The sequence below is a fragment of the Balaenoptera physalus genome (genome assembly GCF_965194825.1).
Source record: "Balaenoptera physalus genome assembly, chromosome: 6".
NCBI lineage: Eukaryota > Metazoa > Chordata > Mammalia > Artiodactyla > Balaenopteridae > Balaenoptera > Balaenoptera physalus.
The window spans coordinates 103,440,907-103,467,039 of record NC_138885.1 but is presented as its reverse complement, the minus strand read 5'-3'; the positions used below and the strand labels follow the sequence as shown (position 1 = coordinate 103,467,039).

The following is a 26,133-nucleotide window of genomic DNA, read 5'->3' as shown; positions in this document are numbered from 1 at the left end:
ATACCTCATATTGTAGTGTGAGATCTAATGCGATGGAAGATTTGAAAATTTCTGTCAACTATATGGAACTAAGTATGAGTTCCGTTACAATATAAACAGACAAAATAGTCTCATAATCTGTATAAGACAGATTTTGTTTCTGAAAAGAACTTAATTCTTATATGGACCAAAGAACTAATGTAACATAAAGAGGGAAAATTCCCCCTTTTTAAAAAAATTGTGTATTTTTCTTTAAACATTTTCAACAGAAGTTAGAATATTGCTATGCATATTTTCAAATTTCCTTAACAATTTCAGTTTGTTTTTTACCCTTGTAAAATTCACATTACTAAACATAAATTCATGTATTTATGAATTAATTGTCTTTTCAAAGGACACATGGGTAATCTGTTTACAGTTGAAGATTTGAGGATTAGAATATGTAGATTTATCAGGGGGATCCCTAGTAGGATCATAAAGCTTTACAGCTGGAAAGGAATATAAAATCTCCTAACCTAACCCACTGGTGTTATAGATTTTAAAACAAAAGCAAAATCTAGATTTCAAAGAGAAATAAAGATATAATTTCATCACTCAAACTAGCTGTGAACATGATTTTTTTAATATAAATACACAGAATAAAGTCACAACTAGAACCCCAAGGGTTAGTTAAAATAAACTGACAAACTAAAGATGTTAGACTGTTTTCCATTTCTGTCATTCATATTCATTTGCTATTTTCATTCATTTTGTTGTTTGCCAGCATTCAATATGCTAAGAGGTAGTTAGTAACAGTGATTTAATATAAATTCTTACAAAAAATTTAAATTTGGAAAGTTCTAGAAATTGACTTTTTGTGATGGGAGAAGACCAATATTATTTTACTTTAACAATGCAGTACTGCAACTTAGCATATGAAACACTTGTGGTTTTCAAGAGCACCTTTTAAGAACCACTAATACAAACAAATGACAAATTAGTATACATATTAGTCCTCCATTCTGATGTTCATTTGGTGTTAGAATTCTGGAAATGGAGAATTATATCACTAGGAAGTTATTAAAATAAGCCTCTTGTATACCAGATTTGGTGAATCTCACATCATGTGAGATGGATATTTCTACCATTCTTAAGTAGCCTACATAGAGATATTCCACAGTCCTTTTGGTAAATTCCTTCCAATATGTAACCATCTTTTAGTCTAAGGTAACCAGAATTTTCCTTGAAATGATTTTTATTTTAGTTATATGCCTCCTGATTTTGTAAAGTCATACACTTGATTTTTTATAGTGAATTGTAGAATTTGGATGTGGAAGTGGGCCATATCTCAGGCTTTTCCTAATTTAAAATAACATATAGAAATTTTCCTGAACATTTGAAAATGAATAACCATTCCTTAGTATTGAGGAAAGGAAATGATAGTATTCCATTTCTCTCCAATTATATATTAAATATTTAATTCCAAAAAAATGTAATAACTGTAGTTAATACATTTGTCTTTAGAGCTAAAAAGCACTTCACATACATTATCTCATTTGATTTAATTAAAAGGCTGTAGTGTACATGTGCTGAATAGATAGATTGGTAGATGCTATGTCAGTGGAACTAAATTGCAAGCTGTCATATTTAATTTTCATATTAGCATTATATGCTTAATATACATTGTCTCCAAATAGTTCTGTGTCTCATTTATGTCTTATGTATATCTCATATTTAGGAATTCTATTACTAATATTTTAGAAATGACATTATATAGTTGGAACCCTTTCGTGTTTCTGTGTTTTGGAACATATGAAACATATGCAAATGGGTTTTTCTATACAACTGAAAAACTGTGTGGTAATACATATGACACCTTCATCCCTGGAAGATTTGTAAGTTTAGTAGTAGGGTTTTTTGAAGCTTAATTCATTTTTTTCTCCCTGTTTATAAAAATCTAGTTTTAGTTTAAATGTTTTCATTTGTAGAAAAGGGTTGGGATAAAAATCTGTATTATTTTTTACAAATAGCAATTTAAAAAACATAGTTTTCATGTCTCTATGTGGGTTAATATACGTATATGAATCCTGTGATGCCACATCCCCTTTGCTTTTTGCTGTGTTTTTTACCTAAATTTGGTAAAGTCCCGTGCCTGGATGGTGGTGTATTTTTAGGGTTTGCTTTTAATTATTTTATGCCCATGAGTCATGTGACAATTTTCATCCCAGGTGAAGAAAGATCATAAATTTTCTTTCCATATTCTTCAGGTTGTATTTCAGTGCTTGAATTATACCAAGATAGAAGTCACATGAAAACGTTTTATCTGTATTTTTTACCCAAGCGAGGATGATTCAAATATGTTTACTGTTTTTAATATAAACTACCTAATGGTTATTATGTCAATGTATATCAGTTAATGAAAAATTAATCAAATATTTCCTTTGAGGATACTAGTTTCATTTTTAAAGAAGGTTTTTATACTACCTCAGAAAAGCAGTATTTGTACTAGGATTCTCAAATGGCAGTCGATAAATAATATGTATTTAGGTGAAATCCAGAGCAAATTGGGTGTCATGTTAAAAAAAATAATAAACTTCTACTAATGACATTATCAGAACATCTACCTATGTTTGAAGTCACATAGGGCATAAAAGATATGTATTTTCTACTGAGTGGCCTTTTTACTTATTTCTTGGTTAATTTTAAATATTACTGCTGATATGCTAATTTTAAGTACTTAAATGAACATTTTGCTAATGAACATAAACATATACAGCATGTACCAATGGGTTATTTCACTAATATATGGCATAACTTTTAGGAAACTTTTCCCAGTGAGATCTACTATTTTATATTTAATGTTAATGAATGGGAATGAAACGTACATTAAAATACTGATAAGGCTGTATTAAACCAGAAGAACAAAATAAAACTTTTTAAACTGAGCAAAATAAGGCAGTGGATTTCAGCATTTCTCCTTAGGTGAGACTATCTCAGTCATGTTAATAATAGGGCATCAGTATGGAAGATGGCTGAGAAACAATTTGTATGCCATTTTAGAATTGTTTCCTAGAAAAGTATACAAATAGTCCAGATCTGAAATCCCTAAAAGTTAGTTTTAAGAAAACACACTGCTGTTTTATGATGAGGATCCATGCCTGTCTCTCTGGCCTGAGTACATTTTGTGAACCTTTAAATAAAGTTGTAATAATAATTTTCTATATTACCACATTAATATGCTAAAAAGCTTGATGAGTAAAATTTTTACAGAATATGTAAGGAAAGGATTTCTTTCTAATTGGAGTCATTTCAGAAAATTTGATATATTATTACTCTAGCAAAACTTGGTAAATATTGAAGTACAACACAGAGTCTAGATTCCATGTGAAATTTAAACCATAACTTCTATGCAGTAATTAATGCTATTTTAGTCTTAAAAAAAAAAAAAAAAAGTAAACATCTACAGTCAATTGGATTTAAGAGTTTTGTTGTGTTTTTGTAAATTCTAACTAATGTTCTGTCTGGACTTTAATCTTTGATATAAATATTTGTATATAATACTTATAAACATGTCAGAATAATTTTATTTCTTTGTATTTAGTTTTATATTAGGTTACTAGTGAAGGGAAAGCTTGGGAAACAAATACTACTTATTTTGTTCATGTTTTTAGTAAGAGATTGATCTACCTCATCAAAGTGCTTTTTTCTTACTTTTTGCTCGTTTATGATACTGTTAATTAGTCTGATATTTAGATCAGTGCTCTGGACATTTGCAAGAAAATAACGAAAATTACTCTTACTTTTTTAAGTTTGAGAGGATGTTAAAAAACAATTACGGGACTGGAGAAATATGATTATAGAAACTGGATTAAATAGTTGTGTTTCTCTACTCTCGGGATTAATAAGTGAAATTAAAATTCACTTTTTCTCAGCCTCTAGATTTTGTTTGTTTTAGAGACAGTTCTTCACATCATTCTGAGTAACTTATGTTATTTATAAATTTGTACATAAGTCTGGCTCTTTAGATGTCAATATGGTTTTCAGTTTCCTGATTTGAATATTATATATTTAATATGAGCTTTGCAGTTTAGAAAGGTAAACGTGTATGTTGATTTTCTGCTGATTTTCTTGTGGTACAAGAGGTACATCCTTCAGAGGTGTAATATGCTCTATATCAATTTGCCCGTCAAGCATTGAATAATTATCTTGCCACAACTGTAAGACATTTTTATGATTATGAGAAAACATCTGTATAATACTTCCCTGGAAGTGTTTTCTGTTTGACTTTTGTAAAGTTCTTCTGTGGGAAATATGGAGTTAGTTTATTTCCATTTACTCATTGGGAAACTGAGATACAAAATGTTTACCTTCATTTTTACTCACTTAAGTCCATCACTAACAAGTAGTAGTAGAATCTACTTCTAGTTCTGTGGTAGGTTTATTGTATATCATTACCTAGTACCATAATAACTACATTCGTTTTTAGTCTAATTACATTAGACTAATTGCATTAGACTTTATCAGGTTCATGTGTCATTTGAGTTGAATTTTCATATAATCTTCAAGGCCATACTTAATTTTTATTGGGTTGCCATGCTTAACACTTAAACAAAAGCACAAAATAATAACAAGAGAAAATGAAGTCTAATGTGTCTAATACACTAGGCTTGAAAAGGCGCTCTATAAATAGGGATAAAAAGATAAATAAATATGACCCCTTCTCTTATCAGGCTTACTTTTAAGAGTGCTGAAATTCACTAAGGTTTTATAGAAGTTTGTAATTAAAGTCAAGATAAGTAGACAGGTTTCTTTGCCTTCTCTGTTTTAGATTGAGCTGCTTTGTGACATATTCCATGATAGGACGGGTTCAATACCCAGTAAAAGATAATGATAATAAAGCCTGCAGCTGGTGTAGAAGTAAATTCTAGACTATCTACCCCATTATTCCTTACCGTTGTATAGTACCACATATTTTGGCTAGTTTTACTCAATATACTTGCTGGCGACAGAGTGAGTTTTTTAAAAAAAGCAGATAATGGTACTATTTGAAGAGTTCAACAGTGGAAGCAGGAAAAAAGCAAAGGAAAGGAATCTGAAAACTAATCTTTTTTTGACCAATTAGTGAGAGGAGTTTCTTCTTTCTTATTTTTCATTTTTAGCTGATTTGATTAGGAAAAGAAAAGAGATTTTAATTTTACCCTTGTCATGCAAGGCCAGAATTCACTGTTTCAAAATGCAACTGACAAGTGAATTTCATTAAGACTGATAATGTGGAAGCATAGTGAAAGCTTGCAACTATTATCAGCGTGTAGATAGTTTAGCCCAGCTATTACTTTTTGACCAAATGTTCTATTACATGTCAGAGCGATCTTGTATCTAATGATGTTTAGTATAATGGGTTGAAGGCGTTTTATTTTAGGTTTTCATTCAAACTGTGTCTGTGTGTGTGTGTGTGTGTGTGTGCGTGTGTGTGTGCTTTAGTTTTTTAGGGTTTGCTCAAATTGTGGGGCTACCTTCATGGTGGGAAATGGGAAAAGGCAATTTGATCATTTGTATATGGGGTAAAGGAACTCTAGGAATTATTGAGACCTGCCAACTGATACTTAAATATATATTTTCAATGGTAAATATTCTGCTTTGTTAGTTGTTTACATACTAAAAACAAAAATTCACATCATTAAAACAGTAATGAAGTGAAGTTATTTCTGATAAAGGGATATATGGTAGGGCTGCAAGTCCTCAGTTCCAGGAATTTTAGCGAATTGCTCTGAGCCTTTCTTGTTCCAAATTCTTTGCCTTTATACTAACTCCCTTCCTCCAACAGACTCTTGAATGATTGCTATCTTCCTTTGCCTCCACCTGATATGAGCAGAATATGAAGGCAAAGACTATCTCTGATTTTGTCACTCTGTCTTTAGTGCTTAGCAGAGAACCTGGTGCAAAAGTTATACCCAGACATACCTGTGGAGTGAATGAATACTCACACTCTTGCCACCTTAAAATCAGACATAAAATTCCAATTCTTAGACCCATTCATTGCATTCAGTTCCTTTTCTCTGCAAATTCTTTGCACTTTTATGTTTGTTGCATTTCATTCATATGCATGTTACTCAGTAAATGAGTTTGTGTTTTGCTTAGTGTTGTATATCTTTATTCTGTACTCTTCTAAGGTCAGTTACTAACAAACATGTGTCTGTATAGTACTCAGTAAAATACGTCTTAAGATGGCACTATCAATAGAGAATGAACCTTGAATTTCCGTATTTGTGGAAGTTGGTTTTTTCCCCCATTTGGTTCCTGTATCTGTGGAAGTTGGGTAACCCCCCATTTGGTTCCCTTTGTACCCAGTGAAATACATCATGGGGATATTTGGCTGGTTTCAGAGACACAGTATTTTTCAGCCTTATGATGTGGTCCTGATCCTCAGTTTCCTTTTCTATAAAATGAAACAAATAACTACCACAAAGTTTGGGAATTAAATGGCTAATGTTGAAGGACACGCAACAAAATGGGCCTTCACTAAATGTTAGTACGTCTCCCTGTCTTTTCACCTAATTCTTCCATTGCTAGTAGCCATTTCAAACTGGTCCACATAATGAATGAATTCGTATGGCGCCACTGGAACTAGATTTAACCTTAGAGATCCTTGTATTTTTCTTTTTCAGCAGTAATGTTTTGAGAGACCTGGACACCATCACTGGTTCTCCTGTCTTCCTTTTCCTCCTCTCAAACTCTGTATCTTGTCACTGAGACCTGTATTCCCCTGGCACTCTGTTCCTCTCAGAGGACAACCTACATTGTTGCGATCGTCTCTGTCTCAATCGTATTATAAGCCATGCTTGTCTTGTTCACCCTTGTATCTCCAATACTTAGCAGTGTCTAGTGTACAGACTGCACTCTATAAATATGCACTGAATTAATGAAGGGATTTGCTTATTTATTTTTATGGGAAAGGGATGATGTGAAGGCAGCATCAGGAAAGCCCGTGAATTCTCTGATCTTGGAATACAAGCCAGTGCCTTCCCAAACAATAACAAGATTTTTGATATCTGGAGAGAGAAGTATATTGTCTGTAAAAGCTATTCATCAGGATCCTATACCTTAATTTGTTTTTCCTTTGTATGGTTAAAGATATGCCATTTAAACCTTTCTTGATCTTTATATATCTCTTTCTTAATAATGTACCTCTCTTTGCCAAAATTGAGCATAGTTAAAATGATAAGTCATATGCTTTCTATATTATCTGAAAAACTACTTCAAGATTTTATTGCATTCCCATGAACCTTGAAAATCTCTAATTCTGGTGTCAGCTGTGATTTTAAAGCTTCATGATTTTAAAGAAGTTAGTTCAAATTTTGGAGATATTTTTTTTTTCTGAGTGTGAATGTTGAACCAGACATTTGAAAATACGTTTAATCCTGAAATACATGAAAATAACAGAGTATACTGGGTATATATTTTTTAAAATATTATTGCACAATTAAATTAATCATGCAGCAGATTCAAACTATTAGAAATAGCACTAAAGGAAGAAAATAAAATTAATTCAAATGATAGTATCAGATCAAGGAAAGGAAAAATATATATAGCTTACACTTGCCAGGCACATATTGTTAACTTTGTTCAGGTGGCAGCTTTTGTGGTTTGCTTGAGTTTCAGCTTGTCTCAGAAGGTGTTGCTACACCATGAAGGTGTTAAGGCAGCGTAGTAATGGAACAGGAGATGAAACGGAAGGTTCATAAAATGTCTTATCATTTGGGCCTTCCTGGAGAAATGTAGCTTGAATTTCTGAGTGGTCAGCTTGACATTTTAAAGCAGGGAGAAGTTGTGTCATTATTTCTGGAATACTCCAGTAGTTAGAGGAAAGAGATTTAAAGTTCATCGCAGTAATTGCTGACAGCTTCCACAGAATGAGGTGCTTTTGGTAAGCATGTGCTGCCTTGCACAGAGGCAGCCTACTAGGAGTGTGGAAGAGGACAGTAAGCTGTGAGATGCATGTGACAGAAATCATAGATTTGGGTAATCTTGTGCCCCTGAAATAATTTCACCCATTTTGAATGTGGAAAAGAAGTAAAATGCCTTGTAATGGTTCAAGCAAAGAAAAACTCTAGGCTTCTAAAACTAACAACTTGTATTACTTTCAGAAATTTGACCTATGAAACCTGGTGGCCGGTTGTCACAGGGAGCAAGGTAGCTGGTATCACTGGGCTTGTACAGTCCATGTGAAGTGCTGAGGCGATCCCTACTGTCACACATTTTCCCCTCCCTGGAAACCTGCAATTTGCCTCTTAGTCCCAGTTGGGGAGGAAACTTGCAAACAGCCGCAAGCCATACATAATGGCGGGGTTCACATCCTGACAGGGACACGGTAGAAAAGAGGAAAATTTCCAGAGTCTTTATAGCATTATTTGAATCAAGGACTTCGTGCTTTTTGTGAAGGTTGTAGCACTCTGTTTTGTTTTGTTTTGTTTTTTAAGTTTTGAATATGTTGTATTTGTTTTGCTTTTTTTTTCCCTTCTGGATGCCAGCCAGTATTCACCTGAAGGAAACACATGGGGATGGCACACTCATCACATTGCACTATCTTCTGCTTAAGTAGCTAACATTTATTGCTTAATAAAGAACATCCTGCACACATACCAACTAGGTTTTCAGTATATATACTATGTATATGTATAAATAGGTATATTCACATTTAAACATGCTCTTACCTGTGACCTTCAGAAATTCATTAATGGGTAGATTTAGGGATGCTGTTTTAAACCCAGAGGTTTTAAATATATGATCTAAAAGTAAGATTTTTGTCTGAACCCCAAACCTAGGAATATATTTTGTATAAAGACATTTATTTATTTTTAAAAGCTTCCTGAATTTCTTTCAGCTTTATTGAAATATAATTGACAAAACTGTAAGATATTTAAAGTATACATTGTGATGAACTGATATATGTATACGTTGTGAAAGGATTCCTTCCATGTAGTTAATAAACAGTCCATGCCTCACATATTTATCATTTTGTGAGTGTGTGAGAACATTTAAGTTCTACACTCTTTGAACATTTTAAACAAAACAGTGTTATCAACTATAGTTACTATGTTACACATTAGATCCTCAGACCTTACTTATCTTATAGATGAAAGTTTGTACCCTTTTACTAACCTTTCCCTATTTTCCCCTCCTTCCAGCCCCTGGCAACACACATTTCTACTCTCTATTTCTATGAGTTTGACTTATTTTAGATTCCACATATAAGTGATACCATGCAGTATTTGTTGTTCTCTTTCTGGCTTATTTCATTTAGCATAAAGCCCTCAAGGTTCATCCATGTTGTCACAAACATAGGATTTTCTTCTTTATTATGGCTGAATAATATTCTGTTGTATTTATATTCCATGTCTTCTTTATCCATTCATTCATTGAAAGACACCTTAGGTTGTTTCCATATCTTGGCTATTATGCAAGAGAAAGAAGTAAAAGGCATCCAAATCAGAAAGAAAGAAGTAAAATTGTCTCTATTTGCAGATGACATGATATTATATATAGAACACCCTAAAGACTCACCTAAAAACTGTTAGAACTAACAAACAAATTTAGTAAAGTTGCAGGGTACAAAATCAGTATACAAGAATCAGTTGCATTTGTATACACTAACAATGAACTATTAGAGAAGTTAAGAAAACAATACCATTTATAATTACATCAAAAAAAAGGAAATACTTAGGAATAAATTTAACCAAGGAGGTGAAAGATCTGTACACTGAAAACTATAAAACACTGATGAAAGAAATTGAAGAAGACACAAATAAATGGAAAGATATTTTGTGTTCATGGATTGGAAGAATAATATTGTTAAAATGTTCATACGACCCAAAGGATTCTACAGATTCAATTCAATCCCTATCAAAATTCCAATGTCACTTTTCACAGAAAGAGAAAAAAAATCCTAGAATTTGTATTGAGCCACAAAAGACCCTGAATAGCCAAAGCAATCTTTGAGAAAGAACAGCAAAGCTGGAGACATTACAATTCCTGATTTCAAACTATATTACAAAGCTATAGTGATCCAAACAGTATGATATTAACATAAAAATAGACACAGATGAAAGTAAAATAGTCCAGAAAAAAGCCCATTCATATATGGTCAGTTAATTTACAACAGAGGAGCCAAGAACAGACATGGGTCAAAGATAGTCTCTTCAATAAATGGTGCTGGGAAAACTGGACAACCACATGCAAAAGAATGAAGCTGGACCACTGTCTTACTCCCTGTACAGAAATGCATTCAAAATGGATTACAGACTTAAATTTAAAACCTCAAACTGTAAAACTCCTAAAAGAAAACATTGGGGGTAAGTTCCTTGACATCAGTTTTGGCAATGATTTTTTGTATAAAGAAAATTATATTTAGATACTAAGTAGCTGATTATTATTACTGATTACACAAATCATTTTTTACATAAAATTTCAAGTATAGTTTGCTTGTATCCTGGAATCACATATACCACAGACTGAAGGGACCTCAAGAATCATGGCCTCAGGCAGGTAGGCTTTTAATTATTTTAGCTGCACAAATAAGTAGCATTATCTAGGTTTCACAGATAAGGAAGCTCTCTTAGAAGGTAACTCGTCCAATTACAGGTGACAGAGATGTGAGATCAGCACAAAATCATAACTTAAGGAGAAATAAAACTCAGTTTGTATAAGTTTTAGTCTACTTATGATATGATTAGAAAATATCAAGTATTTTAAAGAAAGTATTTTTTAAATGAGTAAGGGGCTCCTTTGCATCTAATAAGTGTATTAGCTTACTTTTACAAGCTAAGACAAGCTATTTATATGCCCCTTAATGATACCAGACATATCTGTTTAATTTGCTTCCTATGATACATAGAACTATGTCATCATTTTAAGTATGTTTCATATACTTTAGCTATAAGCTTTAGAAAGCTGGCTAAAGGATGTTCTAGAAATGGAGAAAGACAACACATTGAATAATCAAAACTTTGTTTCACAGATCAATGACTGCTTAAAGTAACTACTTACAATTCAGAAAAAGCTGTCTTTTTGAAATAGTGAACTTATGAGAGTATTTCTTGATTACTTATGCTCTGCATTTTGCACTGAGATTTTATAGTAGTAGCATATGCTGGGGGAAGGGCTTTCAAGTCATTGTATTTCACATCATAATATTTTACTGTGCACAGTTGCCCATATATAAAAGCAAAAAAATACATATACATACATATATGCATAAATTTCACAAGTGGCATGAAAGCAGGGACCATATCTGTCCTATTCACTGCTGCGTTGTGGTACCTGGCACAGAGCAGGTGCTCAGTGAGTAATTTTGAATGGATGAACGAATAAATTCTAAGGAGATCCCTCTTTCATACTGTGGTTGTTGAAACAGTCTGTTAATAAGTTGACAGCACTCATCTTTGAAATTACTACCTACAAGCATTAATTCCCTTGTGCCTTACTCTGTTTTAAACTCTTTGATTTTAAAATATTTTCTATTTATGTTACCCATTGAATATATGCATTCCAGAAAAAAATGGTGTCACTCAAAACCAACATGTATTCATGCATCTTTCTTTTCTCTTCATGTTCGCCCCCCTTCTTGAGTGCCATCTGTCTTCTCTTTATTATATAAAGCATATCCAACCTGTAAGTACTATCTTAAATGCCACTTACTTCGTGAAGCCCTCTCTGTCATCCCCGTGCTTCCCTGGAGTAAACATATCCCCCCCCCCACCGCCAGTTACATTTGTTTGATGTCCTACATTTTATGATATGCTTTCATATGGTAGCTCTATTAATAAGAAGTAAAATAGCTCTAAGGGTGTTGTATATACAATTGTACTTAATACTCAGAACAGCCCTAGGAGGCAGGTAATATCATTTTCTTGATTTTATAGACAAGAAAAATGAGACTGAGAGAGGTTTATTGAGGTTTCTTAAGGTCATGTGGCTAAATAAATGAAAGGGCCTGGCCTTAAACCCGAGGGTACTGAGTCTCTTAGCCATAGGCTCTAACTGCTTGCACTAACTGACTGTGCTTCCCCAATTTTATGACTTTTATATAGAGGATATTATTCCCAGTTTACATGGTAGGAAACAGGGGCGTGTTAAGTTACTTCTTAATGTTCTCATGTGTAAACTACTTAAACACAGGTATTCTAATCCAGCATTTCCATTATTCACCTAGTACCTCCTATGTTGCTTTGTAATTATTTTTTTTACCTTTTAACAAATGCACTCTATATGACTGACTAAAGTGTCTATTCATTAGGGGTAGGAAACAGGTAAGAACATTGCAAAAACAATTGCCGCTGCTACATTGCAGAAAATAAAATTTGCTGGGTGGTTGTCCAGATTCATTTTTCTTAATCACAACTACACATTTTCTCTTTTTTGCTACTACTTGATACGTTTTCTTGATTATACATTTTTAACCAAACAATCCTGCATCTCGGGGCCAAATGTTGACTCTCTTTATTTCACACAAATAGTGAAGGGTTTATGGAAGAACATCAGGGAAAGAACTTCTGTAGCCTTGATGTTTGTTCCAGATTTTGGCAACCAGGGATATTTGAACCCAGGGTATGGAAAGCTGTTGGGCTCCTCTGTCACTTCAGTTAAGAGGCTCAGTAAAGCTGTTGAAGTGCATCGCCTGGCTTTGGTTCTTCCCTCTGTTGCCCTTGCTCTGTAATAGAAACCCTGCTCCATTTCTTATCTCTTTCTCTTTAGCGTGCCGGCAGCACTGCCTTCTGACCTGGTTTAAACGTCCTCAGTGACCTCTGGCAATCTAATGTTTGGGTCCCTTCGGGAATATGCCCACTCAGCTGGATTTTATAGTAATGATTTTACTTCTGACAGAAGTTTGGTTAACAATTTTGTACTCCCCTTATTAAAGAGAGAATTTCACAATGTAATTTGCTTCACAAACCTCCCACAGTTATGTTAAGCAGATGGTTGCCAAACACCAGTTCAAACTAGATTGCTCTTATATGAAATAAAATCCATGCTCAGAAAATCTGGCAGTGGAAGCTGGTCTGCCTCCAAAACAGGCTCTCAGACAAATTTCTCTTTACTCAAAGCTGGCAAACTACTACACCTGTATTCAACATGCAGTAAAGAAAATGTCAGATGGCACACATCGATTCAAAGTTACTCTTCTTTAACATACTGACATCCTTTTTTCTTTACTGGTAACTAGTTAACTGTTTTGCTTTTGGTGACATAGGGGAAATAGCAAGAATTTGGTAATCAGTTCTTGGTTCTAGTTTCAGATCTGGCTCTGAATAGATGTGTGACTTGGACACGTTACTTCACCCATTCTGAGCTTTAGTTTTCTCATCTGTAAAATGAGGGTAATATTGTATACTTCACAGAGCAGCTGTTGTGATTAATATCAGGTGATGCATGTAATGCACCTAAAGTCTTTCCTTTTATACAGTGGTCCTTTAGTTAATGTTATGTTGATGATGTTTTGTGTTTAAAACCTAATTCTATTATAATTATTTGTCACTTGTGGTTAATTTATGCATAGCCTATGTAACTTAAAAAAGTGGGAAGCAACCGAATAGCACAGGGAGATCAGCTCTGTGCTTTGTGACCACCTAGAGGGGTGGGATAGGGAGGGTGGGAGGGAGGGAGATGCAACAGGGAAGAGATATGGGAACATATGTATATGTATAACTGATTCACTTTATTATAAAGCAGAAACTAACACACCATTGTAAAGCAATTATACTCCAATAAAGATGTTAAAAAAAAAAGTATGATAGGTAAATCAGCAACAACAGTTCAATAAGCATTTATTGAATGCCTGGTACGTGTAAGGGGAAGATGGTTTTACAATTGTGAATAAAGACAGCATTTCTTTTCAAAAATCTTACACCATAGGGAGCATAGAGTTAAGGCAAATATGCTAATGAAATCACTGTAATGTGTCTTTGTGCTCAGGAAACACTTCATGAAAAAAGGTGGAAGATAAGTCAACTTCGAAGGTATGCTGATGTTGACAGAAGTAGGGGAAAGATTCCAGAAAATAATAATAGGGGCCAGGGGGGAAAAAATAAGTAGAGATGTATAGGATAAGTTCCAGGAAGAATGACTAGAAAATGACTGGAAAAAGTATGAATAACTAATTGACTAATAGGACATATGGCCAAGAGCCATGACGGAACTGTGCTGTGGTGGTCCTTAAAGTCCATACCAGTACCTTTGTATTTAATTTGTAGGCAGTGAGCAGTCATGGAAGACATTTAGAAGAGCAATATGAGCTCTGCTTTAGGAAAATTAATCTAAAAACTGAACATACGATGAAATGGGGGAGTGGAGTGTGGCAAAAAACTGAAAAGAGACCCAGCTAGAAAGTTGTTGAAATTGTTCCAGGTGAGAAGGCATGGGGAATCTTAAAGAAGTTCTGTGTTGCCCACGAAAATGCACAAAAAGGAGTTGGATATGCAAGACATGGCACATATTGAATCTCTAGGACTTGGCAAATGCAATCATTCATTTAAAGGATGGATAAAGGGATAGACTGTTGTTTGCCTGTGGCATTTCTATTTAAACTAGGCTTATTTTCTCCACGTTGAACATTTCTCATGAACTAGATGTCTGCCAGAAAACAGAAACTTCACCCTTGGGCTACAGTGGTGCCACTGTGCTGGTCAATAAAGATGGGTAGTCTGATGATGGGCGTGCTGTTTATGGTTGCATGCATTGTGGGAGACCTTTAGGGAGTGAGATGTCTAGGCTCCTTAGTTTTACTGTTTTTTCCAAGGAGGTAGAGAGGATACTTTTTTGGTATTTATTTTGTTGTGAAGATCTCTTTAAATGTAAATGAAATACTGCATGAGCTACTCATAGGTCTGATTTATCTTTGTAAAAAAAATTGACACAAGACTGTCAAAATGTGACAAAGGAAGTCCTAAAATGCCATCCTCTGTAACTGTTGGTTTAGAGATTAAAGTTGATTATACTGACTTATTCCTCAAATGGCTGTCTTTACCTACCGCTGATAAGTCATAGCATGACAAGGAATATAGAAAAAGCAAGGATCAGGAAAAGGATTGAATATTGGCAGATTCTTCAGGAATTAGTTGTACTACATGGACCTACCCCTGCCTTAAGACCAAAGCAAATCTAAAAATTAGAAAGTAGTTCTTTTGAGTGGGCATATGCATCCCAGAGTTGATAGAAATTATTAATTCTGTAGTTCAGTTTGTGGAAACTTATTTTTATTTTATCATCTGACTGATGTGGTCTTGAATTCCTGGTATCCTCTTCAACTGATGGACACAGTTTTATAACATCTGAAAGATCTATTTGCCCAGGACTGGTATTTGTTCTAAATATAATACAAATATTAGTTACTTGTTTAATTGGAGAGGCAGTATCATGTCATAGGAAGATGCGAAGCTAAGAGACAGAAGATCTTGAGTTGATATCAGGCTCCCATTTACTACCTTTGCATCCGTGGGAAGGTTATTTAACAACCATGCCTCCGTTTGTTTATCTGTGTTTGCCCTACCTACAATCCACTGTGGTTCTGAGTATCCAATGAGACAATATGAATTTTTTAAATCATGAAGAATTATAGTAAGTTGTTATTTTTCTATTATTATTATTATTAAAAGGATTCTAAATCCTTAGTGTAAAGAGACTATTTTATCTAGCCTGCTGTTTTCAGGAGCATCAAGTGTTATTTTTCCCATATTTCAGGTGATGCAGGTGGCTGAGTCAAAATAAACAAATTTCCCAAAAGGTCCCAGAACTAGTTAAGTGGCAGAAAGGGAGGTAAAGACCCTGGTTTCCTGCAATCAGGTGCAGAGTAACTTTTTTCTACACTGTTTTTAGAATAGTAGTCATATTTCAGAAACCAGCACTGTCTTGATCTATTACCCTACTAGGTTTAAGAAATACATAGTCTAACTATATTGGGGAAAGGAGAGAGAGAGTGGGGGGAGGACGAGAAAATGAGGTGATGTGATGTGCAGACAGAATGCTACCTACAAATGGCTCAGCTGCAGTTCACTGACACCAGTGTCTAGACTTGTCCAACCATTTCTAAAACGAATACTTTAAGGATGTTATGAGGGAGCTGTTTTGTAAGACTTACGCATTTATTTACTCACAGTTAAAAGGAACAAAGTTTTTATATTGTGTGAAATTTTGCTGAGGAAATTTGTTGAAAAATGATTGCACATACCGTAATATAATTTTTGTTGTGAGGATTTTACTTTCATTGTTTAGACGGTTGTAAGTTCATTAGTAAATAATTGTGCTTTACATCAGAGTTTTGAAAGCAGTTTGTTTTTTTAACACATTATTTAAACAGCTGCTGGGCTGTTAACATGGATTTAATCATGTTTGGTGTTTCTTTTTTGAACGTTTAAATGAGAGTTGTATTAGCTCAGAAGCAACTTCAACAGATTATTAGATAGACATATTGATTCAATTAGTGTGTGTAACACCGTTTCAAGTATCTGGCATAGCCCTGGAGAAATTGATGCTTATAAGTAATAACACCCCTTAAGTGCCCCCTTGAATGTTCACACAACAGAAACCAAGCGTATGAAAGTCCACTTATACATCACACCTGAAAGATTTTTTTTTCCCAGTTTGATAAGAATGGCATTTTAGCTCTCTTTTATTATTAGCACTGTGAAAGAAATATTTAACTCCTGTAGTATTTGCTTCCTTTAAAAATTGAGTTGAAAAATATAATTTGGAAATTAAACAGAAATAAATCACTAAGTGGATAGTAATTGATCTAGAAGGCCTATTTTATACTCCGTAAGATCAATAAATATTATATCCTTTCAAATACAGCAAATAAATCATAATCCCTTTGCATTATTTTCCTGGCTAGGGAATTTCGATAATCTGTTCGTGGATTAGTAGAATCAACTCATACTAACAATAAAGTTTTAAGTTGTATAAAGTTTAATTTAGATTTAAAAAAATATTTTAATAATGATATTTTAGGTTCTGGTTACTATGATTTTTCAAAACTTGACATTTTAAAAAAGATAGGATTATCTGTGAAAACCTCATTCTAAGAATGAGGATAGAATTTATTCCTTCAATTTGGTAATTCAAAATTAACTGGATCTACTTCACCATATGTGTAAAAAATGATCTTTTCCCCCAAATTTTAAAAATTGAGAATTTTGTATTATTTGAAGCCATCTGGTGCCAGACATTGCAAAATCATATGCCACCTTGCATAAGTGGGTAATTTGGTGAAGTTATGAAGTAAAAAATAGGAAATGTCCAATTTCTAAGGAAAAGCTTCTTCACATTTATGTACTGTTTAGGTCAATAAATTCAAATTACATATGTTAGTAAAATATTTCCTGTACTTTTACTCATAAACTCTTTCATGACCTGGGTATATACCATCCTGCTAATATAGGCTTCTTACTTAAGTGAAAAATATTCTTCAGCTTTTAGTCTTAAACCTTCATAATCAGTCACTTTTAGCAAAGTATTAGGCAAACAATAAATATTTTCTGGTTCAATGAGTTTTAAAGAGAATTCCATTTTGGTCCTTGTGTCTTCTTGGTTGAGGTGGGTGAGATCTATTTTGTGAGGTCTATTAGTGTATGTAACAACATTGTACATTTCATTTTCCATTTTATTTTTAAGTGGTATACATTTCGGTTTTGAATTGTCTTTAATTTTCGAAGTATAATGAGAGTAGTAAAGAAAATTTCAGTATGAAATAGACAATTAAAATAATGTTTTAACAGCTTCACAAAATAACATAATTTTTCCCCATTTGGTTTTCTGCCTTTTTTTAAAAAAAAACAGTGATCTATATATGTTTAGCTGTGTAAATACCCTTATTCAGTTATCCTTTTATTTAATACCATGTTACTGAATTTAAGGCAAGTCTAGTGTGACTTTATCCACTCAGTATTATGTTTCTCGAAACAATGATAATTATGAAGGCTTTGCGTGTAGAGAGCACAGTGTAGTTACTGAAGAAACTTCTACAATTGAAATTTGTTTGGCCTGGGAGTCATTTATAAGAGCTTTTGTGTGAGTCTCTTTACTTCTCGACATTGGGATGATTACATGTAAATGGGAGGTGATTAAACCATGCGTTTTTATAGCATCTATAAACTATATCCTAAAGGTCAAAAATAGTAGTTTGAAAGCATAAAGAAGAGGGGGATAAAGCTTTAATTCATAAACATGTTTGCATTATAAAGCAATTTTTTGCATAAATATATATGTGGACTGTTTTAACATGAAATATATTCAAAGCTTTGTCTATGTAAAATTGATTATGAAAGTCTTTTTGATTAACTGTTATTATCCTTTAACCGTGTTCACAAACCTCCAAGTCTACTAAACAAAAAATCACTATAACAATGAACTTTTTCTTGATGCTTTAAAATTTGACTTTTCTTTGTTTTAAACTGTGAACTATATCATCTCCTTTAAGAAAAAAAAAGATACCTACGTTAAGCATATTTATTTATTAAAAATATTCAAATATCTATATATTATAGTTATTTGTGACTACAGTATCAAATAACAAAGAACAAATTGATCAATTAAAATCTTATTTCACATCTTTTCATTGCTAATCATTCATTCTGACAAAATATTTTTATTAAACTGTTACTGCTTGTCAGTATATAAAAGTATATGTAAATTCCCACAGATATGTTTAAATTTTACATTCTTCATTTCGTAGCAAGAAAATAAGCTTGAAAAATAATTGTTGGTATTGAGATTTATAATAACAAGCTTTCTTTTCACTCACACTAGCAAGTTCTTATCTTCATAGAAATTAGCCATTTATGAGGATGCCTTTCTGTTAACCAAATTGTAAAAGAAGTATTATATGAAGAGTTAAAATTTAAAGATTTGGTAACTCATGTACTATAATTATTATACAATGATTAATAATTATAATAGCTTTACATATTGTAACTACAATTATAACTCATTTATTAATATATAAATTATAATTTAGAGTATAAATTTACCAAACATTTGAATTTAATCATTAATGAGTTAAAATATTAGCTGCTCTGCGTTAATTAGAAACATCCTAAACAGTAAAAATAAATCATAGGAGAATTTCTTTTATGTTCTTTGAGTAGGGAAATTTTTTCTATTTAACAGTTAAAATTCAGACCACTTTAAGTAATCACTTTTTGTCCTAGAATTTCAACTTAATTTTAGTAGGATGGGTTAAAAATTAATTAGAATGGAATTTTGTTTGTACATAGGCCATCACATTAATGCAAAACTTAATCTATGCTATGTATGTATTAAAATGTGTTTCATTTTATTGATTTACTATATCAATAAATATACTCTATTTACTACAGTAATAGTGTGTACATCCATACATGGCAAACATATAATTCCTTAGAGTATAATATTGTTAGAGAAAAGATGACTATAATTTTCCACTTTTTCTGTATTTCAGTGCTAATAAACATATTTTTTTTTGGATATTCATTTCAAGTATATTCTTCTGTGGATAGAAATTCTAAGTATAATTGTAATATCCAATAAATTGTTAAATGACATATTTACCCATGTTTGATACTATGTTTTGATGTCCATATTATAATATTCCCAGTTGGGAAAAGATGATACTTTTTAGTGTAACATCAAGTCATATCCTTCATAATTTTGTACTGTTTTGAAATTTAAGAGGCCTATAGTTTCAGACCCAAAACCCACTCTTGTAGGTATACATTTCTTCAGTTCTCAAAATGAAATGCTAGTAGACCTTATACTCATTAAAGGTAGCTTATCAGTATTGACTAGTTCAGGAATGTAAATGATGGCATTGCTGCGAAGTTTGTGATCTTTAGGACATCGCTTAAATGTGCGGGAAAATTTGCTCACAGGCTGGTATATGAAGTCATGCTGCATAAAGTCATACTTTTCATTTGTTTTCTTCTTAATATTTCTTTTAAATGACTGACTAACAACTGTGGATGAAATGTGAGACTACATAGGGTAACCAATAGTATTTTACATTAATTAGAAAATTGTTCCTTCTCAGAAAAAATATGGAAAAATTTCTTGGAATACAGAAAATTCTATTGAAGCAAGACACAGAATCCAGAAGCCATAATTGAAAATGTTAAAAATTCAAAATGTAAAAAATTCAAAATGTAAAATTAGCATACATGCCAAAAAATACCCTAGAGTAAAAAGATAAACCAAAATTTTTGCAAAACATATCAGACACAGCGCTAAGTTCCTTAGTATATAAAGCATTTAAATTCAGTGAGAAAGGCTGACAACCTAGTAGAAAAATGGGCAAAGAACTTTGATAGGCAGTTCTAAAAAAAAAAAACAAAAAAAACCCACACATTTAAACATAGAAAAAGATGCCCAACTTCATTCACAATAAAAAAATGCATATTAAAAATCTAAAGTACAATAACCAGTGTTTATCAGATTAACAGTTCTGTATGGTATTATACAATAGTGTCTATAATAGCACTAAACAAGAAGTAATCTTAAAAGCCTGGATGAATGAATTATATTTGTAAAGTAGATTTTATGCAGGTATTAGAAAGAACAGTGTAGATTTCTGTGTATGGAAAATATTGAACAGATGTTAATTGAAGAAAGGAAAGTTAAAGTCGGATAAATTGTACAGTCCAATTTGTGTAAAAAGAGAGACTATATATACACACATGTACACACATACATATACACACACACAGTTCTAAACAGAAGACAAGGATAGGGGTTGTTTTTGAGACCAGAGCTGAAGAATGGGTGAACTTTGGGTAGAAAAGGACTTAATTTTCACTTTTCATCCTTTATGATGATTAATTTTTCGTTGCTATGTTAATAGATACTTTAAACATATTTTTTAAAAAAGCTTAAAGAAAGAAGATTCTAAATCAAGTAAAATACCTCAGGGAATACTGCCTGAAATACCTCCTATATGCCATAGATTTCTTTAGCATACTGGGGATATTAAGATGGAAAAATATTGTCTTTACTCTTCTCAAAACCCAGTAAAGCAGTCCTAATTTGTAAATAGGGTAAAACTCAAGGGAGTAGATATCTTATTAGAGATCAGGCAAGAAGACTGTCTATCCCTTTGTAGATCTTGGGATAGTTTACATACTATAAGTTAATTGATCTTTACAAAAACCTTATGGAATAAAAAGAGCACTGTATGCCCAAGGATAAATAATAGTAAGCCCATTTTTTATATTTACACATTTAATGCTTACATCTGCCCTAGGAAGTGGGTACTGTTATCATCCCAGTGTTGTAGAGGACATAGAGAACTTAAGTAACTTGCAGAAGGTGACACTGCTTACTAAGTGCCACTGCTGGGATCTTCACTCTTAATAGCTAAACTATTCTGCTTAAACTTTATTCTGTAATCTGAATTCATCTCCACAAATGAAAGACGTAAGATTCAGAGGTTAAATAATTAGTTCAAGATTATACTGCAGTCAATGTCAAAGCCAGTTCTCCTAAATCCAGGGATTCCCCACAATGTACCACACTGCCTGTAGTTCACAGGGGAGAAAGGGAAGAGTCATTTTGATAAGATGTACTACCTATCATGAGTACTAACGACAAATCACAGAAGGGGTAGTTTCTCTAAGAAAACAATTGCAGTAAAAAGAACTTACTTCCTTTTTATGAAAATAGTTCCTCTATTCAAGAAATACCAAATAATTTGTTTTGCTTAGTAACTTTGATATGGTTTCTTGAGGCATTTTCAAGATCACTGGATAAAAAACTGGTATTCATTTAAAGCTTGTTTCTCTTGTGAAAGAACTCTGTCAGCAATCCATAATGAGGGCTGTGCTAACAAAATTCCAACTTTTCTGTGGGATGATCCAAAAACAGCAAACAGAAGGCATTGAATTTCTTAACAGTCACAAGTGCGTGCATGCATGCTATGCCATTCCTGTCATTCACTGCTTTTTGGTGTGCATAGATTAAAGTTGGAATACTTTGATTTGCAGACTAATATGTTCCATAAAGAACTTTTTTCGCATAGGAAAAAAAAAGAGTAGCTTAAGAGCACGTGAGGTCTGTGCACTCTGCCCTTCATTTATACAGCTCTCAACTGAATGTATGTGTTTAGTCTGATTTTAGGATATTTGCCTTGACAGTGTGCCTTCATATGTCTAAGATATTTGCTGGATTAAGATCCTGGGTTGTTTCTCTTGATATAAAAAAGAAAAAAGAAAATATGGTTCTGATGAACCTAGGGACAGGATAGGAATAAAGACGCAGACGTAGAGAATGGACTTGAGGACACAGGGAGGGGGTAGGGTAAGCTGGGACGAAGTGAGAGAAGAGCGTTGACATATATACACTAACAAATGTAAAATAGATAGCTAGTGGGAAGCAGCCGCATAGCACAGGGAGATCAACTCGAAGCTTTGTGACCACCTAGAGGGGTGGAATAGGCAGGGTGGGAGGGAGACGCAAGAGGGAGGGGATATGGGGATATATGTATACATATAGCTGATTCACTTTGTTATACAGCAGAAACTAACACAACATTGTAAAGCAATTATACTCGAATAAAGATGTTAAAGAAAAAAAGAAAAAAAAGCAGGTTTATGCAAGTACCCTGATGGGAAACAGAGACTATGAAGTGTATATATAATGATTGTTACATTCAGAAGAGGTGTAGCTCAATGGGTTAAGTAGTAACTAATCTTGTCTTTTTCATAATCCTACCTCAGTCTCAGTAGCCTTAGTGACAAACTCAAAAGTATAACAATACCAGTTGATCTTGAGCTTTCCTAAGCCATCTTCACTTTCATGCCAGAGCTTCACGGAAATATCATAGAACACAGTATGTATTAACATTGCCTGGGGGATGGACCATATTCTACTTAGTATAGCATTCTCAACCATGTTAACAGAATGGCAGTGGGTGGAAAAGAGATGTAGGTGACAACACATAACATGCATTTAAAATGTCTTTCTTCTTTTTAAATTACAGCAAATTCAGTAAAGCTAGAAATGCAGAGTGATGAAGAGTGTGACAGGAAACCCCTGAGCCGCGAAGACGAGATCAGGGGCCATGATGAGGGTAGCAGCCTAGAAGAACCCCTAATTGAAAGCAGCGAGGTGGCAGACAACAGGAAAGTCCAGGAGCTTCAAGGCGAGGGAGGAATCCGGCTTCCGAATGGTAAACTGAAATGTGACGTCTGTGGCATGGTTTGCATTGGGCCCAATGTGCTTATGGTACATAAAAGGAGTCACACTGGTAAGCAGCTGAAAGAATAACCTGATGACTGCCTGTGACATCTGATGTTGATATTACCTGACATCTATTCTCTTTCCTTTTTATTCAGGGGTGGCAATGGTGAAACTACCTTTTCAGAATTCTGCTAGTATTGGATTGCTGAAAAGCAGAGAGTAGCCTGGGTCTTGACTTCCAGCCTTCAAATCTGAATAGCATATCAAAAAGAAGTTTGGGATTCAGTTTCCACAGTTCTTAATATAGCAAAAATATGATAAGGGTTCAAAAGGTATAGGAGAATTTCATTGTGTAACTTGATCTTTTTGTATTCCTATACATATTTTACCATACCCATGGGCAGGTAATAGAGTTTGCTAGCTAAACGTTTATACGATAACATGGTACTCATGCATTTATGTAAGGATCGATCATTTTCATCTTGTCTAGTTAACTTCTTGGAATACAGTTTCCAATCAATCTTTGCCTACCATGGGTCTCTGTAGAAGGCAGATATTTATCTTCCCCAGTTCCAGGATGTCACCATCTTCCTGTAATTTTTAACTATAACTCCTGCAAGGAGATACATAGGGTAGAATACAGCAAAGGGTGGTAGGAATGTGTAATCACAGAATCAGGTGAGGAAAGAGACCTCAGGTTAATTTAATATATACTTTTAGACCTTTGAGTAATGTGAAAAACCAACTCAGTGAGAAAGCCTTATTTAAACCTCTTCAAATCCTTTGGTAAAATTTTTTTTAAATTTCTTTTTAATGTAAAACACAAGAAATGAGATTGTGGCAAGGTAGGCGGATCGTTGACCCAGAAAAATTCAAATTTATATGAAATTTGATTTAAAGGTAATGATAGCTTAAACTGTAATGCAGAGTAGTATTATACAGCAAAATAGTAATAACTCATACACTCAGAGTTTTAAAATATGACACTCTTTTGGAAGAGAGATAAATCACAGTAAAGACATTGATTTAAAAGATTGACTTCTAGATAATCAATTTCATAAGTAGATGCTTAAAACATGAGAGATACCAGGGACATTGATGTCTTCTTAGTCCAAACCTCTCATTTACACATGAAGAAACTGAAGCCCAAAACAGTCAAGTGATTTATCCATGATCCCATATGTGGTTAAGGGCATTGTGAGGCTAGGATCAAGGTTTCCTGATGTCCAGAGTGGTTTTGTTCCAATATTCTATGCTTGGTATATCAATATATCAATACTTTATGGTGAGGTATTACTATAAGGCTGATATTTTAATTATAGTGAGAAATTACACATTAAAATCAGTGTTATCTTAAACAAAATCATCAGCTTTAGGGCTTACACTCTTATCCAACCATATAGTCAGTTACATTTTTACTTTTTTGTTTTGAATTTCCTTTTTAAATAGCATCATGATTTTTAAATATTTTTTAAGTTTATAGTAATATTTGTATTACTAATGACAATTTTTTTTTAATTTTTAAAAATGTCTCATGGAAAAATTAAAAGATCAAGCTTGGTACCATATTTGATAAGAGAAAAAGGAAAAGGCTGTAAAGTAGTGAGGCTACTTTTCTTCTATGCTCATGAATTAATTCCAACTGCAGTTCTAAAAGAAGAGTTCCACAAAGTTATGATGTATTCATCATCTCAGAGTGACTATATTGAGGAAGATAACACTCAGATGTCTAACTTCTCCCATCTAGCAATGTAGAAACTAAACAAAATTAGTCTAATGACTTTTCAGTTGAATTGCATATAGTGTTCATTTTAAGGCTGAAAAATATATTTTAAAAAATTTTGTAAGATATTTAATCAACCTTTTATGGTCTGAGTTAAGACTATTCAAAGAATCTGAATATACTCTGTTAAAAATTTAGGTTAATTGATGTTTCACTGTAACTGCAGTGATTTTCATGAGGATTGTTGGTTTATAAACACAGTTAACAATTGCATACCTACTGTACTGTCCATTTGATATTTTTTACTCTAGTAGAGTTGAAAACCATCTAACTAACATGGAAAGTGTTTCTAAATAGTTATACAGATTTCCACAAGTCCTAGGAGTATGGGATTCACTCAGCGAGTAAAGGAAAGGAAAATAGACTGAACAACTATTTAAAGTACTCTTGGAACTCTATGAACTTTTATTGTTAATAAATATTTATTAGAGTATTGGAAAAATTAGTACACTTTCCTCAGATCTGGGAGGTTTTTCTTAAAGTTGCTAGCCATTCGTAGAGGAGTTGGGATACCTGCCATACATTGTTAACCGTGAAATTGTGATGTGTCTTTAAATTAGCCATTTTTATATGTATTTCTGATGACCCAGTTTATACATCTGAGTGGGTCATGACATTTTCAACTCCATTTTAGCAATATGAGAATAGAAAGTCTACTTGTATTTCTTTAGATTGGAAAAAATATATATAGTCAAAATATAGTCATTAACCAAATGTTTTCTCCTTAATTTGATGAACTGTCTTCATTTTAGAACTTCCCCCTCTCACCAACTATTTATAGCTCGCTAGTATAAAAGACTCTGTCTTAAATCCTTAAAAGCCTTTGAGAAACATATGCTTGTTTCTATGAGCTCATGGAATGTCTAATATAAAATTGATAGTGGAAAAAGATACATAACCACCCAATTCATTAAACTGACATGGAGTATCATATCTAATTCACTTCTTCTTCTTTCTCTTTCATACTCTACTAAAGTGCCAATGCCAGCGTCTTTTTTAATGGCTTGGTGCTATTTCTTTGGTATTGCTACTTTAGTAGGTAATCAGGTAATATTGTCATCGGATACTCCAGGCACTCTTCACTGGGAATACAGGGAGAAGAAAAGAAATAGGGGTAGTAAATCAATTCATGCATAAACACAAATTGATACAAACACTATAAATATAGAATATCCTTAATTTTGCATCTCTTTGGGGTA

General features: G+C 33.2%; 1 protein-coding gene across 17 annotated transcripts in view; it reads left to right on the top strand.

Annotated features, from left to right (window-relative positions):
- The window catches only part of IKZF2 (IKAROS family zinc finger 2), a 219,730-nt gene that overhangs the window by 122,414 nt on the left and 71,183 nt on the right, over positions 1-26,133 (top strand). For 15 of the 17 annotated variants that reach the window (XM_082467483.1, XM_082467481.1, XM_082467484.1 and 12 more), the window contains one exon: positions 22,952-23,218. In XM_082467483.1, the coding sequence (XP_082323609.1) occupies positions 22,972-23,218 (247 nt within the window). In that variant the 5' untranslated portion in view covers positions 22,952-22,971. The remainder of the gene's footprint in view (positions 1-22,951; positions 23,219-26,133) is intronic. The other 2 variants (XM_082467479.1, XM_082467485.1) reach the window with 1 other exon arrangement.